We start from the raw sequence: 23,727 nt of genomic DNA on the forward strand, positions 1-23,727 counted from the left end.
CCAGCAGCCACTAGTGGAACCACTGCTAATCTGTCTGTATAGATTTTCCTGTTCTGGACATTTCGTATAAATGAAATGATACATTATGGGTTCTTTTGTGACTCATTTCTCTTACTTAGTATAATGTTTTCAAGGCATTGTGTATCTTGTTGTAGCATGTATCAGTCCTTCATTTCTCTTTGTGCTCCGGATAGCATTGCATGGCTGTATCCTCGTTTGTTACCCATTCATCAGTTGGTAGACATTGAGTTGCACCCGCTTTCTGGCTATTGGGAATAATGCTTCTGTGAACATCTGTGTACGTGTGTTTGTATGAACATATTTTCAGTTCTCTTGGATAGATACCTAAGAGTGGAATTGCTTAGTCATATGATAAATCTCTGTTTAACTTTTTGAGGAGCTACCAAACTGTTTTCCAAAGCAGCTACAGAATTTTACATTTCTACCAGTGATGTATGAGGTTCCAATGTCTCTGTCTTATTATTTCTACTTTTTATTTTATTTTACTTTATTTTTTTTACTATATCTATCCTGGGGGATGTGAAGTGACATCTCATTGTGATTTTAATTTGCATTTCCCTAATAACTAATTGTGTTGAGATTTCCGAGATGATAGATTTTTACCCACATGGATCAAGAGGGAGGAAGCTAAGAACACTCAAGGCGTCCTATATGGTGACGGGTGCCAGTGTTGGCTAGATCTCTCTAAATACAAGGATGAATTTGAGAAAAACAACTAATAACTTTTTTTTTTAGCCTGTGAAGTTTTCAATTCACAAAAAGAGAAATTATCCCAAAGACTCAAGGGAAAAACATCTCTCAAAATTATTTTGTAACAGAAAACAGGAGAAAATCTTAGAGGATATTAGCCTACTGTCCTTGGAAAGGTGTCAGAATACTCAGTATATATGAATTAGAAGTACTTTGCCATAAGAAGATGACAGGCTAAGAGGAAGGCACAAATTTTTAAAAAATGTAGTTTGTCTAGATAAGAAAATGCACAAAAGGCAAAAAACAAGTAGAATCATTATCAAGACACAAATGGTTCAGCTTGGTACAGACATCTGCATCAGTGAGGTAGTGAGTAACTTGAAAATGTCAGCCTAAGAATAATCATTGTATCCAAGGAAGAAACGAGGATGGCTGAAGCAGATACAGTAGACTGATGTGTTCCAAATGAATCCATAACAAATATTTAACAAATTTAAAAGCATTATCTCAGAGTCACTGGGGGAAAACATACATGTAGACATAGTTCACCACCTTGTTTGGTTTACGGAGAGCTGAGAGAAATGATCCGCACGAAGATACAGAGGTAGGGTGCTCTATAAAAAGCAGGCAGGCCTGAGACCGTCTGATTAAATAGTAAAAGCAGGAACACACTGTCTTCAGGATCAAAGGAGGAAAGCTTGGGATTGAAGGATTCACAGCCAGCTCATTGTCACAGATGTTGGGCACAACAGAAAGGCACTTTCAGATAGATCACATCCAGAAATGTATCACTAGCATATCTTGAGTCAAGTAATCACAGATGTCAGTCTTCCCTAATTTGTATATTGCAATAAGCAAAATTCCAGTGTGGTATTTTTTTTTTCCCTTTGATAAACTTTTTCTAAAGTTTGCCTGGAAGAATATTCATGTTAAAGTAACTGAAAGAATTTGGGAGGAAAATGAAAACACATGAACCCTGGCTTTGCAGTACATTGCAGACAGATCAGTGACACAGAAATCCAAAATTAGACAGGAAAACATGTAAAACGGAGTACCTGGTTGGTACAGTCAGTTGAGCATCCAGCTCTTGGGTTTCTTGATCATGAGATCAAGCCCCAAATAGGGCTCCATACACAGGGCGGAGTCTGCTTGAGATTCTCCTGAAATAAATAAATAAATCTTTAAAAAAATAAAAAAGGTAAAAACAGTATGTAGCAAGGATGATATTGAAAAATAATGAGGAAAGAAGGATGATCCAACTAGTGGTACACTTACCTGCTGGCGGGGAATCGTTTTTGGATCCTCCTATCAAAATGAATCACAGGTAAATAAAAATTTTGGCATTTTTAAATGTATGAACTCTGGCTGGAAGAGAGCCTAAGCTTAAAAAGAGCTCGAAAGATTAAAAATCTAAATAACTAAACACTTCTGTGTCGAACAAAATTAAAGGCAATAGCAAAGAACAAACAACTAGGGAAATAATGTCTTTTGCAAATAAAATATCCCCAAACTTCAATGAGAAAAACATAAGTCTCAAATAGTAAATTACCCCAGGCTATCAAGAGATGTCGAAAAGAAGGAGCCACAAAAGGCTAAGTAGAATTGTTCTTCAATGTGCAACTTTGCTAATTATTAAAGGAATCCAAACAAATTAGTGAGAGACCATTTTCACCTCTGTATTAGCAAACTTTTATTAACTGTGGGGGACAGTGCTTTAAGAGGTGATTTCCTGCAATGCTCCTGAGAGCCTTTCTGGAAAAGAATATGGCAGACTGTTCCAGGAGCCTCAGATCTGAAACGCATGTGTGGAATTTACATCAGTGTTTATATGGGTTTTGGGGATTTTTGTAATTGAAGTATACTTGGTGTATACAATATTGTGTTACTTGCAGGTATACAACAGAGTGACCTGACAACTCTGCATTATGAAATGCCAGCCATAATAATTGTACCAACCACTTAGGACCATACAAAGTTATTACAGTGTCATTGACTGTATGATAGCGCTATCCTTTTTTTAAGATTTTATTTATTCATTTGAAAGAGCCAGCGAGAGAGAGAACACAGCAGGAGGAATAGGAGAGGGAGAAGCAGGCTTCCCACTGAGCAGGGAGCCTAATGTGGGGCTTGATCCCAGGACCCTAGGATCGTGACCTGAGCCAAAGGCAGACACTTAATGACTGAGCCCCCCAGGTGCCCTGATAGAGTTATTCTTAATAGTAAGTAGCCTAAATTTCCTGAGAGAGTGACTGGGTACATTATAGTGAATTCCTGGTGTTGAAAATGGTTTATGGGGTGCCTGGGTGGCTCAGTTGGTTAAAGCCTCTGCCTTCGGCTCAGGTCGTGATCCCAGGGTCCTGGGATCCAGCCCCGAGTCGGGATCTCTGCTCAGCTGGGAGCCTGCTTCCTCCTCTCTCTGCCTGACTCTCTGCCTACTTGTGATCTCTGTCAAATAAATAAAATCTTTAAAAAAAAAAAAAAAAAGAAAGAAAATGGTTTATGAAGCGGGTGCCTGAGTGGCTCAGTTGGTTAAGCCTCTGCCTTTGCCTCAGATCATGATCCTGGAGTCCAGGAATCAAGCCCCACACTGGGCTCCCTGCTTAGCGGGGAGTCTGCGTCTCCCTCTGACCCCCCTCTCATACTTTCTCTCCACTCTCTCTCAAATAAGTAAATAAAATCTTTTTTTTTTTAAGTAAATAAAATCTTAAAGAAAATGGTTTATGAAGAATTTCATAATGATATGAAAATATTCAGATGCCAGGGATGGAGAAACGCAGGGACAAATGGAACCTAAATGTGTGAAATCTCAGCTGTAGAAAAAAAAATTAAGGGGCACCTGGGTGGTTCAGTCAGTTAAGCGTCTGACTCTTCGTTTCGGCTCTCGGGTCGTGATCTTGGGGTCTTGGGATCAAGCCCCACATTGGGCTCTGCGCTCAGTGCAGATACTCACTTTCTGTCCCTCCCCCACTGCTTTCTCTAGCTCTCTCTCAAAAAAATAAGTAAATCTTTTAAAAATTTTTTGAATAGAAAAATAGATGAGAAAAAAAGAAAAAAGGCAGTTCTTTTCAAGTTCTTTGAATCTTTACATATAGTATAAATGTTCTGTAATAGCCATGCACACATATATACATATCTGTATATATGTACATAAAACACTTTGATCAAAAATACAGTTTAAGGGACGCCTGGGTGGCTCAGTTGGTTAAGCAGCTGCCTTCGGCTCAGGTCATGATCCCAGCGTCCTGGGATCGAGTCCCACATCGGGCTCCTTGCTCCGCAGGGAGCCTGCTTCTCCCTCTGACTCTGCCTTCCACTCTGTCTGCCTGTGCTCGCTCTCTCTCGCTCTCTCTCTGACAAATAAATAAATAAAATCTTAAAAAAAAAAAATACAGTTTAAGAAAATGGGTGCGTTTTTGTTTCTGTTTTCAGACTGGCTAATCCTCACAGTCAAGGTGTAATTATACAGTCACCGGACAACCTTGATCTTGTTAGACTTGTAAGATAGACTAAAACCTCATTGTTTTTCTCCACAAAGACATTATTATAGTCTGAAGGTTCAAAAGCAACAGAAATAAGGAAGTAACAGCTTGACTAAGCCAGTTTTCCCAGTGACTCGATGTAAAGGCTTACAGAGGGGGAGTTGGCATTGGGGTCACCTCACTGGGAGCCTGCACTCTGCACCCGAACAGGGGAGCCGCACCCGAATCCCACTTCTTGGAACGCAGCAGGCCTGCTGGCTGCCTCACCTCTCCGCACAGCCTCTCCACCTGCTCTCCACCACTAGAGGCTCCAGGAGACTTTCTCTTTTCCAAGGACACTTCCTTCCATCAAAGTGCCATAAATTTAGAGGGCTGATGAGGCCACAGCCATCCCCAGTGCCACCAAGCACGCCTGTTTGCTGGCCATGTTCTCCATGGCCTGCACTTGCTCACCCTAGTCCTCGGTCACCGAGACCATGTCCTCAGCCTCCGTCTGGCTGCCAGGTAGTTCCACTGCTTTTGAAATACTGTTCTTACAGCCGCTATTTATTTTCTTGAAGGTGGGGTGGGTGTCTTGCAGCTTTATTTCTATAATAAAGCTGGAGATGTAATGGTTTTGTCTGGGTTAGTAAGTCCTACATTTGCAACTAAAATGGATATTCTTGAAAATGATTTTATTTTATTATTATTTTTTTTTTTTTACTAAAAGCGGATTTATGAAGCTCCTGAAATTTAACTGCCACCTTTCCTGTCCTAAGTAATTTGCATAGGCTAATCCCACAGTCTGCAGTATTTTTTGTAGTAGAAGCACCTCTCGGACTTTTACCCACGTGAGTTCCAATAAAAATTCACAAGTTTTTCCTTTGAAATCAGCTGTTGAGGAAAAGGAGCCCGTGTGTGATCCGTCAGCTGCTCCCACTGGGAGCACAGATGGTAAGCACGGGGGCAGATGAGAATGCCATTGTCCCCAAAGCATCAGAAAAGCTGGCATTGGTGACATCTGGGAGCAAAAGCCCTGGGAACACTTGTTTGTGACAGTGCCCCTCATGCCTCCATATCAGCAACAGAAGAGAGCAAGCAGTGGCCACCCCCCCAAGACATGATGGCTCTTGATTCTGGCCCCTTCCATGATGCCAGATCCCACGAGAAAGTGCCTGCCGCCGCGAGCTCCTCTTCACCTTCTCGGACCTTCCTAGGATTGCAGATTATCCATAGGAAGACCTCACATTAGTCATCCTCAATAATGGGACCAAGTTAAGATACTAGATTGCAGGATAAAGTGGAGGATAGAGCTTTTCGAGGCACCTGTTACTAAAATGTCCCTTTCCATCTGTTCTGAGCCTAAGAGGTTATGTGCTGTTTCCTCAGGTTATCTGTGCAACAATAGCATTCGGAATGGGGATCGACAAACCTGACGTGCGGTTCGTGATCCACGCATCTCTCCCTAAATCTGTGGAGGGCTACTACCAGGAGTCCGGTAGAGCTGGGAGAGATGGGGAGACGTCGCACTGCCTGCTCTTCTACACCTACCACGACGTGACCCGGCTGAAGAGACTCATCCTGAGTAAGCCAAGCCCCAGGCCCTTATGGTCTCCCGGGAGCATCTGCTGCTGGCTTTCTTTAAATAGTTATACAAGCGTTACACAGGCTTGTCATGTAAAACTCAAATGGTGTGGACGTGTGTATGTAGACATGGACACAGTGGAAAATGTCCAGATCATGCCTTGCACACAGTCCGGCCCTAGAAAGTCAATCCAGCTTTTGGCTTCCCGTATAGCCTTCTAGATCCAACCTCTCCGTGCGTGCTTGCATGTAACTCGTATTTGAAACATGCAGAAACAGTAGAATGGGAAAAAGAACGAACCCTCACCACTGGGTTCGGAAATAACTGCCCCCCTCCCCTCCCTCAGCCCTCCACTTGCCCATCAGAGAGAAGCAATATCCTATATTTGGTGTTTATCCCTGCCAAATGCATATATTTTGCCATTTGTGCTTGGGATTATATTATATGTAGACATACAGTTTGTTATCAGTCTACACTAGGATGTAATTAAGACTCCGACTGATAACGTGTGGTTCGACTGCATCGCATTCCATGTCCGTTTACCCGGTCCTCTTGGACGAGAGTTTGCTGTTCTGCGCGGTTATCAGCAGTTTGGTGCTGAGCACCTGTTGCACATATCTGTGGGCGTTTGTGCAGCTGTCTATCTAGGATAAATTTCCGGACCTAGACTTGCCAGGTTAAAGTGAATTCATATTCTAGAATCTTGTTGTGCCCTTTGTCCATTTTTCTACTAAGTCATGATAGTTAAGTACATTTCCTAAATAAATTTACTATTTTGAGACCACTTCTGAATGGATCCTGCCACAGGTACTGTACGTGGGGTATGACACTTAACCAGGCACTGTGCCAAATATCCGGTCACTTTTTGTGCCTGTCATCCCTGGTTTTCGAGATGGCGTTCACCCCATGGTGAAAGGGAGTTTCTTTAAGGTTTTGTAACTTGCCTCCAAGAGCGCTGATGAGCAGCAGTAGTGGTAGGAGTGGGGGGCCAGGGGGAGTGCGAATCTGGTGGTAGATAGATGACATTGTTTAGCACCTACTGTATGCACTGTCTTAACTGCTTGATTATATCCCTTCATCCAGTCTTCACAACAGGCCTCACAGGTACTACTGTTACTGTCCTCATTTTACACAGGAGCACGGCAGATGTAGAGCCGGTAGGTCACAGAGCCCTGATGGGGCCCAGGTCTGTCTAACCTCCATAGCCCACGTCCCTTGCACTCTACTAAGATGATTCTCAGTGAGAGCGCCTGGGTGGTTCAGTTAAGCCTCTGCCTTCAGCTCATGTCATGGTCCAAAGGGTCCTGGGATCGAGCCCCAAATTGGGCTCCTTGCTCAGCGGGGAGTCTGCTGTTCAATCAGACCCTGCCTCTCTCCCTCTCGTGCTCACGCACACGTGCTCTTTCTCTCTCTCTCTCAAATAAATCTTTAAAAAAAATAATAAAGATGATTTTCAGTGAAAAAAGTGAGACTTTAAAACTTAGTGTGACATGGGGCACCAGGTGGCTCAGTCATTAAGCGTCTGTCTTCGGCTCAGGTCATGATCCCAGGGTCCTGGGATCAAGCCCCGAATCGGGCTTCCCGCTCGGCGGGAGGCCTGCTTCTCCCTCTCCCACTCCCCCTGCTTGTGTTCCCTCTCTCACTGTGTCTCTTTCTGTCAACTAAAATCTTCAAAAAAAACACAACAACTTAGCGTGACCATTTGTGTTTTTAAACAGAGCCTATATTAAGTTAGATCTAAATAATTCAATAAGCATTTAAGTTTTAAACACTTAGCAACATTAAAAAAAAAAGAATACTCATAAACTAGGAAAAAAAGTTTTATTTTCATTCTTAACAAACCTCAGGTTGCTTACAAATGGAAAGTATGTGCGTGTGATTCTCAAACCTTGAAATTAGATTAGACACTGCCACCCTTATTTCCTGTTTCACATGGATTTTTCTGGAGGTTTTTGTATTTATCACAGCAACTGCCAAAACTTCGGTTTCACAGAGATGGCATTGGAAGGAATATAGGCAGCATGACCTCAGAGTGGCAGTTTGTATGGTGTTCAAATATCACTGTGTTTCCCTTAAATTTAAAATACCCTGCCAGCACCCCCCGTGAGTTCACTGCAGCACCCCGGGGCTCCTTGGCACGTGGCTTTGGAACCGCTGGCATAACTACTCTGATCCCAGGCACCGGGGGTTGGGGGGGGCTGGCCCACTGCCATGGTTGCTTTGCTCTGCTGACTTCAAACATCCAGCTGAGCCGGAGTGCTTGTCTGATAAATACAGTAAATTTGATTCACATCTTCATCATTGGGAATCATGAAGATTGGGAAAATTTTTTCAGCTACTCCTGGTGACAGTCTTCATTTCTTCCTATAAAACTAGAAATCTGAGGGATAAACATAAATACATGGTTTGTCATAATATAGAAATGATGTCGTACTGATAGATGGTGCTATTAGTAATTTTATTTCAATTAGTATTTAAAGTTATATGAATCTATTCCAAATATTTGTGTTATTTTCTTGTTTTCTACTCTAATAAGTATTTTTATTTTGTTCTTTACCTCTTTTAGTGGAAAAAGATGGAAACCATCATACCAGAGAGACTCACTTCAATAATTTGTACAGTATGGTGCATTACTGTGAAAATATAACAGAATGCAGGAGAATACAGCTTTTGGCTTACTTTGGTGAAAATGGATTTAATCCTGATTTTTGTAAGAAGTACCCAGATGTTTCTTGTGATAACTGCTGCAAAACAAAGGTAAAATAAGAAAGTTTTAAGTTCCTTGTGATTCAGGAAATTGCCAAGACTTTAATTCGACAAAGTTAGATACAAGTTAGGTTACCTTAAGTGGGCCCTCAGGGACTGAACCAGGGAAAGGTAGCTTCCTCCCCATGGTCATTTGGAATAGAAACATTTAATAGTAATTCTGCGGAATAACTTTTGAATTAAAAGCCTATAAAAAATACCCTGGACCCATCCCAAATATTGAGGTTATTATATATGTGTACAATAGGATATTTTAGAAGTATCATTCATCTGTAAATACCCAAAAAGATCCAACTTGGGCAGGAGAATATGTAGATTCAAATCTCAATATATATTTGAAGTTCTCATTCTGAAGAATTATAATAAATAGTATACTGTGTGTTCGAATCAGGTCAATTACGTTATAATATGAATTGGTTGTTTAAAAACTATGAAGAATTAATGGCAATTCGTCTGCCCTAAAAATAACCATGGGAAGTTAAATTCAGTCATTAGGTACTTAATTTTACCTCTCATGGTAATTCTATGTTCTAATGTCTCCGTCCTTTACAGTTTACAGAGCATTTTCATATTCGATACATTATTTGAAATGTCTGTGCAAGTTACTGGGGACTCACAAAAGAGCAGCCTGTTCATAGACTGGAGGGGGACAGACATGGCATGTGATAAGCACAGTCACAGAGGTCTGCGGCACTAGCCAATACAGAAGGTTGGGTCTGCGGATTCGTGGCCAGTTCTACTTGGACGTTGCTGATCAGTATCCGTTCTTGTTTCACAAACGTTTGTTGAGTGCCTGCTGTGTGGCAGGCGCTGGTCTAGGAGATTGAGATGCATCCCTGAACAGAATAAAAAGATCCCTGCCCTTGTGGGGCTTACATTCCCGTGGAGGGAGGCTGAGTATGGACAGCATAAGGGCATGGGAAGCACAGCGGTGTGGGAGCCTGGCACAGTGAGTGGGATGCCAGGAGCAGGACCAGGTGTGGTGGCCCAGGGAAGTCTCCTCACAGAGATGCAGCCTGTCTGAGCCACGGACACCTGAAAAGGGACTTAGCTGAGCCATTCCCTGGACATGGGCATTCTGGGCTCCCAGATGTGGGGGCATACCTGTGCATTTGAGGGATAGCAAAGGGAGCCCGTGTAGCCGAGCAGGGCTAAAAGTCAGTTGGGGAAAAGGAAGCGGCAGGCCAGAGCCGCAGCTGGAGGGGTTGTGTGACTGACCCTCAGCAACAAGGCTTGGGGATGGCCGTTTGGCAGGGCAGATCAGTTCGGTCTGGGGTGTTTTGAGTTAGATAAATCTGTTAGATTCAGAAATTCTGAAAAGGGGCTTGTGGTACCTACCAGTTCAGGAGTGGTTGGCATACAGATGGTATTCAGAGCCACAAGAGCAGATGAAATCTTCAGGGGTATAAGGTTAGGCCAAAGAAAAGAAAACCGAATGACTGAGTTCCAGGACATTAAGAGATTAAGGAGAAGAGGAGGGACTAGGAAAGGAGACCAAGAAAGAGAATTAGCAAGGTAAGGGGAAGATCAGAAATCCGTACAGGAAGCATTTCGGGGAGGAGGGAGTGCTCATTGTTCCAGTGCTGCCGCTAAGCCGAGTAGGGAAGGAGCCCAGAAGACACCACTGGCTTCAGCAGGAAGCGTGGCTGGAGTTGTCTGACAGGTCCAGTAGAGAGGGACAAACCCGTAGGCTTTCATATATATATGAATATACAGAACTTTTTCAAGTTTTGCTTCAAGGATGATCAGAGAAGTGTAACAGCAGCTGGCAGGGGGAGTGGAGTCAGGAAAAGACAGGAGAAGTAACATCCGTTAGTGCTGATAGGAACGTACCTGCCTGGGATGGAAAGCGGATGTGTAAGGAATGGGGAGAGCCGCTGAAGCAACGTCCTTGGATAGGCAGGGGTGGTGGGGAGAGGGATCTAGTGCGAGTCCGGAGATTGCCTCCAGGCAGGAACCGAGAGAGCTCATCTCTAAGCACGAGGACGGAGAGGACTGTGGACGTTTGCTGGTGATAGGTGTTGTGAGGGAAGTTTGCGAAAGCTCTCTTGTGATTATTTAAGGTTTCTCAGTGAAGTAGCAGGCCAGGTCGTCAGCTGACAGTCAGGACAAGAGAGGGAGCTGAAGGGAAAGGAGAAAGTGAAGTAGTCCAGTCATCTGGGACAGCGGTCAGCAAACCTTATCTAAAGGGCCAGAGTGCATACTTAGGCTTCGTGGGCCTTAGAATCACAGGCTCTGTCTCAAGTACTCAACTCTGCTCTTTTAGCCCAAAAGCAGACATAAACAATAACTACATCGATTTTCCATGGCTGTGTCCCAGTGTAATTTGACGTACGGAAACAGGCATCCAGCTCATGGGCCATAGCGTGCTGACTCCTGTCTAGGGCGGAGGAGTGCGACACCAAGGGTGTGTGATGATTATCCGGCCGCTTGGAGGGCCCGCTTGAGGTCTGTGGCCATTTGTTGAAAGTACACACTTTCAGCATGGTTGTTTGTGTGTCTCCAGCCAAGGTCAGCTGCCATGTTTTAGGCACAGAGTGGTGAAGACTTGAATCTTGAGTGTATCATCAAGCAGTGAATGGGATGAATGGACCTAAGGGCAAAGCTGAAGGCCCATGAGAGGTAGTATTGTAATGAGGGTAGTATTGTAATGAGGGGCTGTGGAATCCAAGCTGACTTAGGGGAGCATCCAAGGATGGGAATGAGTGGATAGGCAGGCCCAGTGGGCTGTTGGAATCAGAATATATGAGATAGCATGAAGGGGCATTCAGAGAATGAAGGGGTTGCTGATTTTAGTGAGTCCAAGGTGGTAGGTGTGATCAAGGGAGTGGCTGGCATACGTGGAAGATGGGGTTACTGGGGCAGAGGAGATCAAGATGCCAGAGGCCAAGATGGGAGGATCATCTGTCCCCTGAGTCACCAAGAATTAGGGCAGGGATGGTGTCGGAGAGAATGACAGAGCACTGTTTTGTGATGGTTCTGGATAGAGTCTCAGAATCAATACCAGCTGTTAGAATAAGACCAGAAACCTGTTAGTCTTGAGGTCGTGAGATTGTGGCAGAAGAACAAGGGTTAGACCGTGAGGAGGCTCCGTAGACCGAGGCCAGAAGTATGATGCTGCTTTTTAGAACAGTGGCTGGTTAGTATTGCTAGTTTGGAGATCTAGGCTAAAAGAAAGCAGACAGATCATACAGTAATGGGGGCTTTAAAAAGTAAGCTGAGTTTGCAGACCAGTGAGGAGAAGGAAAAAGGAAACTAACAGGAGATCATTAAAAGGGTTGACTGTGACACCCCATAAGCGATCAGAACTCCCAGATTTGCATGGTTGGACAGTGTTTTTATCCCAGGAATCACCATCTAAGTGTCAGAGCACTGATCTAGAGGGTGTGAAGGGCTTGAAAAGGAAGAAAGGATATTCCTCCCCACAGCATGCTGTTGGGCAATTGAAAGACTGAGATGTATGTCTATAACCCAGTAATGACATAGATGTGGTCGTGCTAATGTCCTAGACACAAGGTTAAGGTTAATGTAAGAGCTTAGAAAAGAAAGAACATTTGAAGTTTGGGTTTGGATCTTGGTTTTGGACTGGAAATTGTTTGTTATGAGACTATCACAGTATGAAACCCTAGTGATCTCAGTATCATCTTAATTACAGCAGAAGGTAATCTCTTCTTACTCATAGGATTATAAGACAAGAGATGTGACCGATGATGTAAAAAATATTGTAAGATTTGTTCAAGAACATAGTTCATCACAAGGAACAAGAAATAAAAACCACATGGGTCCTTCTGGGAGATTTACTATGAATATGCTCGTCGACATTTTCTTGGGTAAGTTATCTTTTTTATTGTTTGAGTTATAACAATTAAAATTGAACATCTAGGGGCACCTGGGTGGCTCAGTCTGTTAAGCATCTGCCTTTGGCTCAGGTCACAGTCCCAGAGTCCTGGGATTGAGCCCCGCATCAGGCTCCCTGCTTAGTGGGGAGCCTGCTTCTACCTCTCCCTCTGCCTCTGTGTGCTCGCTCGTGTAGGCATGCGCTCTTTCTCTCTCAAATAAATAAATATTTTTAAAAATAAAATTGAACATCTAAAGAATTTATCACAAGTACATAGAAAAAAATCTCTCTTGCCTGTTTTCTTATAGAAATTAAAGATTTCAGAATAAAACTTTTTCGAGTAATGAAAGAAAGTTAGCTTTAATGAATTATAACAATTGTTGTATAGAATTTATATGTTCCTAATGTGAGGTTTTCACATTCAGAAAAGCAAATAATAGGGCACAATGGATGAAGGGGATTAAGAGGTACAAAATTCCAGTTATGAAGTGAGTATGTCATGGGAATGAGAAGGACAGGATAGGAAATGTCGTCAGTGACATTGTGATAACATGACTGCCGAGCATACATAACGTACAGAATTGTTGAATCACTGTGTTGTACAGCTGAAATTGATGAAATATTATATGTCAACTATACGACTATAAAGATAATAGTAATAATAAATACAAAGAAAATATTAAAGCATATACAGTTTCATCTGAATGAGTGAAATATAACTTGCTTGGAAAATTACCTGTTGAGAGGCGCCTGGGTGGCTCAGTGGGTTAAAGCCTCTGCCTTCGGCTCGGGTCATAATCCCAGGGTCCTGGGATCGAGCCCCGCATCGGGTTCTTTGCTCAGTGGGGAGCCAGCACGCTCCCTCTCCCTCTCTCTCCCTCTCTCTCTGCCTGCCTCTCTGTCGGCTTGTGGTCTCTGTCTGTCAAATAGATAAATAAAATTAAAAAAAAAAAAAGAAAGAAAATTACCTATTGAGTGATTTCCAGTTCCAGATGGCAGCTTGAGCAAAAGGATACCTTCTTCTTTGTTTGTTAGAGGCCCTATTTAAATAATAGGAAACAAAATGAGGATTCACTTCATTGAGGCAAAGAGAACCAGAGAAGAGACATCACCAGATTCAAGATATTTCAAATCTTTTAGGAAATAGATAGAAACATGGTGACAAGTGGAATGAAATACAGTAAGCCACCTGCAGAATGAATGTAGAGTGAGAATCGTGGCGGGGGGTGGTGCTTGACCAGGCAGAATTCCATTATCAGGCCTCAGAGTGAGTCTACAGGTCCACGGGATGGGAGTGAAGAAAGCAGGGGAGCCAGAAATAGGAGGAAAGAACTGCATCAAATGCCAGCCTGAAATTGATTCTAGAACAAAAATGAACACTGTGAGGAATAGAAGGGAAGCTGAGTTAGGGGCCAGAACCCCTAAGTAGCATTTGGGGACCACCTAGCCCACCCACTCACCCTAAAGCAAACCTGAATATTCCCATTCAGGGGAGGAATTTGAGGGGAAATAGATAGAAAATAACAGGAAGGGCACCTGGGTGGTTCAGTCAGTTAAGTATCTGACTCTTGGTTTCGGCTCAGATCGTGAATTCAGGGTCATGAGATCGAGCCCCATGTCAGGCTGTGAGCTCAGTGGGGAGTCTGCGTGAAATTCTCTCTCCCTTTGTTCCTCCCCACCGTGCACTCATACTTCCCTCTCACCAAAATAAGTAAATAAAAGCTTTTAAAAATATATTTTTTAAGTAACAGAGGAAATCCACCTTAAAAGTTTAACCTGATCCCTGAAGGTTAAGTACAACTTGACAACCAAGAGAAACCAAGTAACTATTTGACCCTGGGGATAAAGAAAATTTAGAAAGTAAGCAGTAGCTTTAGGAGGTATAGAGGAGAAACTCCTAATTTAGAATCTTCACCAAGACTTAAGTAACAATAGAATGTTACAGAAAAGAAACAAAGAATGAGAAAGAACTGTTAAAATTTTTATTTATTCATCTCTTTAATTTTTTATTTTTAAGTAATTTCTGCATCCAACATGGGGCTCAAACTCACAACCCTGAGATCAGAAGTCACAGGCTCCTCCGACTAAGCCAGTCAGGCGTTCCAAGAGCTGTTAAAATTTTTAAATGAGGGGCGCCTGGGTGGCTCAGTGGGTTAAAGCCTCTGCCTTCGGCTCAGGTCATGATCCCAGAGTCCTGGGATCGAGCCCCACATCAGGCTCTCTGAGCAGAGAGCCTTCTTCCTCCTCTCTCTCTGCCTGCCTCTCTGCCTACTTGTGATCTCTGTCTGTCAAATAAATAAATAAACAAAATTAAAAAAAAAATTTAAATGACTGGAGCACCTCGGTGGCTCAGTGGGTTAACTATCCTGCCTTCAGTTTAGGTCACAATCCCAGGTCCTGGGTTTGATCCCCACATCGGGCTTCTTGCTCAGGCGGGAGCCTGCTTCTCCCTCTCCCTCTGCCTCACTTCCTGGTTTGTGCTCTCTCTCTCTCTCAAATAAATAAATAGAATCTTTTTAAAAAAAATTTTTTTTAATGATTGACAAAGTAAGTTTAGTGAAAATGTTGAAAGGTAATGTCAGCATTTTCTAAGACCTAAGCAAAAAGATATATGGAAAATATAAGGAAAAATATAGGTTAGTTCTTAGGAGATGTGAAATCTGACCAAAAAAATTTTGAATTAGAAAATAAAGAGGGGCGCCTGGGTGGCTCAGTGGGTTAAGCCACTGCCTTCGGCTCGGGTCATGATCTCAGAGTCCTGGGATCAAGTCCCACATCGGGCTCTCTGCTCAGCAGGGAGCCTGCTTCCTCCTCTCTCTCTGCCTGCCTCTCTGCCTACTTGTGATCTCTCTATGTCAAATAAATAAATAAAATCTTTAAAAAAAAAAAAAGAAAAGAAAAGAAAGAGATGGAGTTATCAAATCAATGATAAGAGAAAATATCCCTGAGTGAAAGAGAAAAAGACCTTCAGATTAAAACGTCCACTGAATGCCAAAGGAGATGTTTTATGAGATTTGAGAATAACAAGAATAAAATGATGTTGGGGAGGAAAAACTTTTCCTCCATCCTGTTAGATTTAGTGGTTGGGGGCCTGTGAATTAAACTGACAAAAGACAGATTTCATAAAAATGTGACTAAAAGGGCCAATTAAAATTGAGGCTTATATACCATCTTAATAATGGAAAGGGAGGGGGAGAAGAACACTTATGGGAAAACAAATGGTGTTTGGGAAAGATAAGGGCCCTTAGGAGAATAGATGAGAGGGAGATAGGATAGTTTTGTTACAGTGTTTAGGAATGGTATGGAGACTTCTCATCCCTGATGATAAGTAAGAATCAGTCTTCTTCAGTTGCTCCCAGGGAGAGAATTTATGACAGGTGGGGGGTGGGGGTTGGGAGGGTGTCTGCTTTTTTATTGCAGATAAGAGGTTCCAGGAACTCAGATGCCTTCTGCTCAAAATAATTTTTATGCCACAGTGGCATATTCTGGACCCATTCCGAGATAATCCTGAAAACTTTGGAAGAAAGAAACCAAAGCCAAACCTGTGATTAATATCAGTGACTAGAGCCCAGAAGGCAAAGAGAGTGATACCATAAACAGAGGAGTTGACCCATGGGTCCAGGGAGAAGGAGGCCCGGATCCACGGGTATGCAGCAGGTCCAGTAAGCCGTCCGTACAGGTTTTAACAAAGTCAAGAAAAACAGGTCCCAAGCAATGTGAGAAGGAATAAGAAATGAAATTTTTTTTATGACAGTAAAGAATGCAAATGTTAATTCTCAACAGAAGGAGAAAGACGTTTAGAAATTCCATGAGAAAGATTATACAAAGAGAGCCAAGGTCAAATGTAAAACAAGGGAAGTTGTTATACAATTTTGAGTAATTGATAAGCCTCCGAAAGCAATCCAGTCTTCTGGGTGCGGTAGACATTCTCTTGAGGGTTACACGGGAGTCAGGACCTTCTGTGTGATGAAGGAAACCTATCATAAACACTGCTGACAAACTGCAACAGTTAGAGGCAATGTATGGACTGAAATACATTTAGGGAACAAGACAAGATGTGTTCATCTTAATGATGTAAAAATAAAGGTACAATAAAAGGGGGAACACTCGGAAGGCTTGGGGTGCTAATAACCTCTTACGTAAAAGGTAGAGAGGAACCAGAAGTTCTGTCTAAAGTTACAAAATAGGGTCATCTGGGTGGAGCGTCTGGTTTGGGTCATGATCCCAGGGTCCTGGGATCGAGCCCTGTATCAAGCTCCTTGCTTGGAGGGGAGCCTACTTCCCCCTCTCCCTCTGCTCACCACTTCCCCTGTTTGTGCTCTCTCTCTCTCTCTCTCTCTGTCAGATAAATAAAATCTTTTAAAAATAAATAAAACTAAAGTTACAAAATTATCAGTAGATTAACCCATATTATATAACTAGCCAAGTTTGGGTCGAGGTGAAGTGTAGGGAGTAGTGTCCATGAGATGAAGCCTCATCTTTCATAGCAGGGTGGGGGGTCCATGGGTAAATGGCAGGTGGTAGAGCTGGCTGGGAGAGTGACAGCAAGAGTTTTGAGTTCCTTGTGGAGGTGGCCACAGGAAGAGCTGAAAACAAAAGCTATTTAAAACAGGACTCTGGGAATGCCTGGGTGGCCCAATTGCTAAGCGTCTGCTTTTGGCTCAGGTCTTGATCCCAGAGTCCTGGGATCAAGTCCCGCGTGTGGCTTCTTGCTCAGGGGGGAGCCTGCTTCTCCCTCTGCCTACCACTCCCCTGCTTGTGCTCTCTTTCTTTCTCCCTCTCTCTCTCTCTTTCACAAATAAATAAAATCTTTTTAAAAAAACAAAAAACAGGACTCTGCCAGGGTGCCTGGCTGGCTCAGCTGGTTAGGCACCTGACTCTTTGTTTCCATTCAGGTCCTGATCTCAGAGCCCTAAGATGGTCTCCTGAGTCTGCTAGGGAGTCTTTCCTTCTTGCTTTCCATACCCCTCTGCTCCTCCCCACGCTTTTGGCCTTGCCTGCACACCATGCTCACGTGCTCGCTGTCTCTCTCTCTCAAATAAATAAAATCTTAAAAAAAAAAAATTACTGCTTTGGGCACCCAATTGGCGCAATAGGGAAGAGTACAACTCATATATTCATATATAGATAGAGATTTTTTTTTAAGGTTTTATTTTATTTGACAAAGAAGAGAGAGCAAGCAGGGGAGCAGCAGGCAGAGTGAGAAGCAGGCTCCCCACAGAGGAGGGATCCCAGTGTGAGGCTCGGTCCCAGGACCCTGGGATCATTACCTAAGCCAAAATCGGACACTTAACCCACTGAGCCACCCAGGCACCCCAGGAAGAGCACAACTCTGGATCTCAGGGTCCTGAGTTCAAGCCCCACACTGGGGGATTGAGATTACTGAAAATTAAAATTTAAAAAAAGGAGCGCCTGAGTGGCTTGGCGGGTTGGGCCGCTGCCTTCGGCTCAGGTCATGATCACAGGGTCCTGGGATCGAGCTCTGCATCGGGCTCTCTGGCTCAGCCGGGAGCCTGCTTCCTTCTCTCTCTCTCTGCCTGACTCTCTGCCTGCTTGTGATCTCTCTCTGTCAAATTAATAAATAAAATCTTAAAAAAAAAAAAAAAAAAACCATGATTGCTTTCCAAAAGAGTGGAAGATGGGGGAGGGAAGAAGGATGGGACAGAGGAATGTTGGTTTTCATCCTAAACCTTTCTGTACTACATTTTATTTTTCCCATGTACATGCCTCACTTTAATTTAAAAAATAGATAAAGCAATTAATAGGTGCATTTATTTTTTAAAACATTAATAGCCTAGACTGGTGTAGGAATGTGGTTTACTCAGTTCCTCAGCTCTTCCTTCTGGACCTGCTCTTTCCTCCAGCAAAAGCAACTGTTAGTGTTGGTCTTCCCTTTCTGAATTTTTTTTTTTTTTTTTTTTAGCAGAGAGAGAGAGCATGAGCATGAGCTGGGGACGGGCAGAGGGAGAGGGAGAAGTAGGCTCCCAGCAAGGAGCCCACCTCCGGGCTCCATCCCAGGACCCGGGATCATAACCTGAGCCGAAGGCAGACACTTAACCAACTGAGCCACCAGGACATTTTGTTTTGTTTTGTTTTGTTTTGTTTTGTTTGGGGATTGTATTTATTTGAGAGAGACAGCATGAGGGACAAAGAAGGAGAAGCAAACTCCCTGCTGAGCACAGAGCCCATGTGAGGTTGGATCCCAGGACTCCCCAGGACCCTAAGATCATGACCTGAGATGAAGGCAGACACTTAACTGACTGAGCCACCCAGCCCCCCCCCCCCCCCCCCCCCGGTCTGGATTCTTGGATTCTTGCCTTTGAGTTTGGACCTCTTTCAGGGTCAGGAGGAACAAGAGGTTGCAGATAAAATAATGTATTATAGGAGTGATGCGTGATCGCTCCACATTGCAATATGTAGAAAATAAAACTAACTCGGGAAAAAAGCGCTATTATTTTAATGTGTATTTATTCACAATCACATATTTATCATACTGTACATATAATTTATATCATTTCTACATAACAAGATACAAGCATTATTTAACTTTTTTATTCTAGCTTTTAGTAATTTATATTTTATCATATTGATGAGCTGTATTTTAACTAGTCTTATTTAAGGACATGTTTTTCTGTTATACATGATGATGTGATAAATAGCCTTTTAAATACACCTTCAGCCGCACCTGTGATTGCTCGTTTCATGTAGATTCCCAGGAAGATTACTGAATCAAACATTGTTCTGGCATACCTAGTTCCTCACTATCTCTTTCATGTTAAGAAGATTGTGTTTAGCTTTTTTTTTTTTTTTTTTTTTTTAATAATTTTTTTATTTATTTATTTATTTATTTATTTATTTATTTTAGTGACCTCTACAACCAGTTTCGGGCTCAAACTCACAAGCAGCTCCCACACACACACACCTTTTTGTTGTTTATTTGTTTTTCCAGCTTTCTTAGTTACTGCCAGCTCTAGGGCTGGTCCTGTGATGTGACATTTCAGGGATTCAAACCACTTGAAGGAAGGAAACCTTGAATCATGGGGCATAGATGACCAGAAGCCATCTGACATTTACAATAATGTAATTATTTGGAACTCTTAAAATAGAACTAAAGCTTTACAGAGTAACTGTTAATTCCGATTATAATCAGCGTCACGAGGCTTCTTAAGTAGATTGCTGTAATGAAATTATGTTTACAATGAAGACATTAATAATTACAGCAGATTGGATAGGAGACCAGATATCCAGGCCAGTGCAGTGCTTTCAACCAATAGGAAGAGGAAGGAAGGAGGCAGTCTCCTGGAGTGATGTGTTTTTGTCTTATACTCTATCAAGGCTTCCTCCGTGAGGGTCACAGAAAGAATGGGCTTAAATAATTGGACCGCACACGAGTTTCAGTACAGGACCAGAGATAGCATTTGTGAAAATGTCCGAATTTTTCTGTAAGGAGATCAGTAATGCACCGTTATCTTAATGTAGCACAGAGATACGAAGTGCTTTGAGTTATGTAACCCTCTCTTTGATTTCTTTGCTCTAATGTAATTTTAGAAGTTGTAAGTGCAACATCCTAAAGTGATAAGCTTTATTTTGCTGCTGTTTTTGTTCAATCTGTGTTATAAAAAGATGAGGAAAAGTATATATAACCATAGAAATTTTAGAGTTCTACTCAGATATTCTCACTTTATGGAAATGGGTATGTTTGTGCCATGGGTTTTCCTGTGGCACAGATTATCCACTCCATTTATCCAGACCTGTCCATAAATGACTTTTTCAGCCTCTCCTACTAGAGGCTTCTGACATACCTACATTTACTAATCTAACTCCTTGGGCCTTCTTACCAGGGAGTAAGAGTGCAAAAATTCAGTCGGGGATATTTGGAAAGGGATCTACTTATTCACGACACAATGCTGAAAGACTTTTTAAAAAATTGATACTTGACAAGATTTTGGATGAAGACTTATATATCAATGCCAATGACCAACCAATTGCCTATGTGATGCCAGGAAATAAAGCCCAAACTGTCCTAAATGGGCATTTAAAGGTAGGATATTTTAAATGTTTATTTTATTTAATTATCTTACAGTGAGTGGGCAAAAATATATTACTGCAAATTAGAGGGTCTTCTCCAAACTACTGCAAATTAGAGGGACTTCTCCAAAGCTTATGGATATTGAATTTATATATACTGTCCTACATGAATGTACTCTGTTCCCCTTAATTTGGAAAGAGCTTAAAATCGAACCCAAGTAATGTAGTAGCTGTCAGAGCGAATTCCGTTGGGTCGTCTGGTCTCTGAATCATCATACATTCATTAGGTAAACATTTATCAAGAAGCTGTTCTGTGCCAGGCACTGGAGATGGAAAGATGAGGAATCCACAGCCCTTGTTCGTGAGGCGTTTGCTATAGCTGCTTGGCATAACAGAAATACCAAAAAAAAAAAAAAAAGAAAGAAAGAAAGAAAAAAAAAACCATGCAAATGCAAGTAAGAATTAAATGAAGCTTATATTTGGATACAAGTGTGCGTGTACCCACTCCTGTGATCACTTTCTCTCTCACAAAGGTAGACTTTATGGAAACAGAAAATTCCAGCAGTGTGAAAAAACAGAAAGCTTTAGAAGCAAAGATATCTCAAAGGGAAGAGGTGGTGAAGAAGTGTCTTGGAGAACTGACAGAAGTCTGCAAATCTCTGGGAAAAGTTTTTGGTGTCCACTACTTTAATATCTTTAATACTGTCACTCTCAAGAAGCTTGCAGGTACGTATGGTCTTCTGTTACGTGGCATGAATTAATAAGCCAAAAGTTAATCTGGCTAAGGAACATTTTAAGAGCATAGATCTTGCTCAGTTTATTTTCGTTATTTTAATTTAATCTCTAAATTGAAAGCTCAAAGAAGCAACTTTTTTTTTAAAGATTTTATTTATTTATTTGACAGACAGAGATCACAAGCAGTCAGAGAGGCAGGCAGAGAGAGAGAGGAGGAAGCAGGCTCCCTGCTGAGCAGAGAGCCTGATTTGGGGCTCGATTCCAGGACCCTGGAATCATGACCTGAGCTGAATGCCAAGGCTTTAACCCACTAAGCCACCCAGGTGTCCCTCAAAGAAGCAACTTAAACTTGAGATGAAATACGGTCTTTAAGATATATACAGTGGGGTACCTGGGTGGCTCAGTGAGTTAAGCTGCTGCCTTCAGCTCAGGTCACAATCCCAGGATCCTGGGATCAAGTCCTGCATGAGGCTCCCTGGTCAGCAGGGAGCCTGCTTCTCCCTCTGCCTCTGCCTGCTGCTCCCCCAGCTTGTGCTGTCTCTCTTTGATAAGTAAATAAAATCTTTTTAAACGATAATAATAATAAGACATATACAGTACTATGTTATTTGGACACAGTATAATTTTAATTTTATACTTCTCCCTCTAATGCTGGATGTTAGGATGTGGATAATTGTAATCTGTAATACCTGCTGTGTCACTCATTGATTTTGTCTTCATTATCTGCCTGCTTTATGATGTTTGGCTATGTTAAGTACGGATGTCTATGCAATGAGGAGCTACATTCCTTATGTTTCATGCTTCTTTGAACCCAGATCTGGCACACTGCTTATCTTGAGTTCAGCTGACCTAAGTTATTTCCATAGCTATTTATTACGACCATAGTCATTTCCATAGCTTCTGACAGCTCCACCCAGAATCCTAATAAGAAAGCCCCTGGGAAGTAAAGTAAGTCCCTCACATAGTTGACTGGTTAATGTACACATTGCCTTCTGCATTCTTCCTTCATAAAATCTCATGATCCACACCTCCTCTCTCTTCTGTTCCCATTCCTACCACCCTGGGTCATCACAGCGTCTCATCAGCTCTGAGATGCTGTCTGTTTTCAGAGACTGCTATTTTCTGGACTATTAAGAGAGAAAACATTGTGCTAATTAAACAGTGACACAGTGCTTTTATGGAAAAAATTGTTTCTGATTTACTTAAATACAGATTTCTTATTGTATATAACTGTGCATATATAAAAATCGCATAAAATCGTAGCAAGTTGATTTAGGTACTTAGAGAAATTCATATCCAAAACCTGACTCTCGGGAACCATTTGTGGCCTTGCCTATATGTGTCTTTCCCTTGTGTCTTTTTTTTTTTTTTTTTTTTTTTAAAGATTTTATCTATCTATTTGACAGAGATCACAAGGAGGCAGAGAGGCAGGCAGAGAAAGAGGGAGGGGGAAGCAGGCTCCCCGCCGAGCAAAGAGCCCGATGTGGGGCTCGATCCCAGGACCCTGAGATCATGACCTGAGCTGAAGGCAGAGGCTTTAACCCACTGAGCCATCCAGGCGCCCCTCCCTTGTGTCGTTGAGAGTGTTAGTCGCACAGCCTTTTTAGCACTCCACTCTTCTCCCCAGCAATTTAACCAAATCCGCCAGTCAGCTACTCTGATGTGATGGTGGCGTTTCTCCAAGGGTGCCAGAAAGCATCCGCAGGAGGCCGCACAGCTCTCGGGGACGCAGATGTCCTGCTGCCCCATTGGCTACGGGCATCCTTTTCAGGTCCTGTTAAGCACTTGGTTGTGGCTCATGGAATCGTGGCCTTTTCCTCAAAGGCAGATACCTGCTTTATTCGTGCCAAATCCCTTCCCCATGACCCTGAGCTTTTCTGCATCACGGTCACTTCTCCAGTGTCTTCACAGTCTAATCTTCTGACCAACATTGCGTGGGGCACTCAGGACACTGCTGAGGCGCCCACAGCACGGCCAGCCGGGACGAGGCCTCACACACACGGGTGGTGGCAGCTGTTCGGCCAGCAACCCCTGTCGGATGCATCTGGACCTTGGGAATGGCACAGCGTGGAGCAGTGCATGTCAAGAAAATACAGCATTTTGTGCCTAGGCTATTAGTGAGTTCCCTGCCTGGTCTCTAACTCCAGATAGGAATAGGAGACACATTTAATCTTCCACAAAGTCCGCTGAAACGCCACCAGTTTCTCGAAGAGGGACAGATTTCTGCTTGCCTGCCCAACGTCATCTTTCATTAACCCTCCATAAACCTACTGGTCTGTCCCAAAGGTCTCTTCCTTTTCCTCTAAACACAGAAATTATGTGAAAATTACAAATTTGAGATCTGCCCTTTATTTGCTCAAAGAGTAGGAATTGTCACTTCCTCACTCCCCAGAGCCAGTGCCTCGACAAATCCCCCAGACCCAGCCTCTGAAATGTGGATCTCTCTCTTCCGTCCACGTGCCCTGCCCGACTGTAGTTCCCGCATCCTGGCCTGCTCCGGAAGGGGCTCCTGCCCGGTCACAGTTTCCTCTCTCCCTGACAGGTCATTTTCCATGCGGCAGCCAGAGCAGTCTTTAAAACGACAGGCTTGTCTAGCTGCAAGATTG

The 23,727-nt window shown here is 42.8% G+C and overlaps 1 protein-coding gene across 5 annotated transcripts in view; it reads left to right on the plus strand.

Moving 5' to 3' along the window:
• BLM (BLM RecQ like helicase) overlaps positions 1-23,727 on the plus strand; it is a 128,332-nt gene that overhangs the window by 97,596 nt on the left and 7,009 nt on the right. For 4 of the 5 annotated variants that reach the window (XM_032345485.1, XM_032345488.1, XM_032345486.1 and 1 more), the window contains 5 exons: positions 5,559-5,754; positions 8,321-8,511; positions 12,203-12,350; positions 20,200-20,399; positions 20,920-21,112. In XM_032345485.1, the coding sequence (XP_032201376.1) occupies positions 5,559-5,754; positions 8,321-8,511; positions 12,203-12,350; positions 20,200-20,399; positions 20,920-21,112 (928 nt within the window). Of the gene's footprint in view, positions 1-5,558; positions 5,755-8,320; positions 8,512-12,202; positions 12,351-20,199; positions 20,400-20,919; positions 21,113-23,727 lie in introns of those variants that run through there. The other variant, XM_032345489.1, reaches the window with a different exon arrangement.

This window comes from Mustela erminea, chromosome 5, assembly GCF_009829155.1.
Source record: "Mustela erminea isolate mMusErm1 chromosome 5, mMusErm1.Pri, whole genome shotgun sequence".
NCBI classification, from domain to species: Eukaryota; Metazoa; Chordata; class Mammalia; order Carnivora; family Mustelidae; genus Mustela; species Mustela erminea.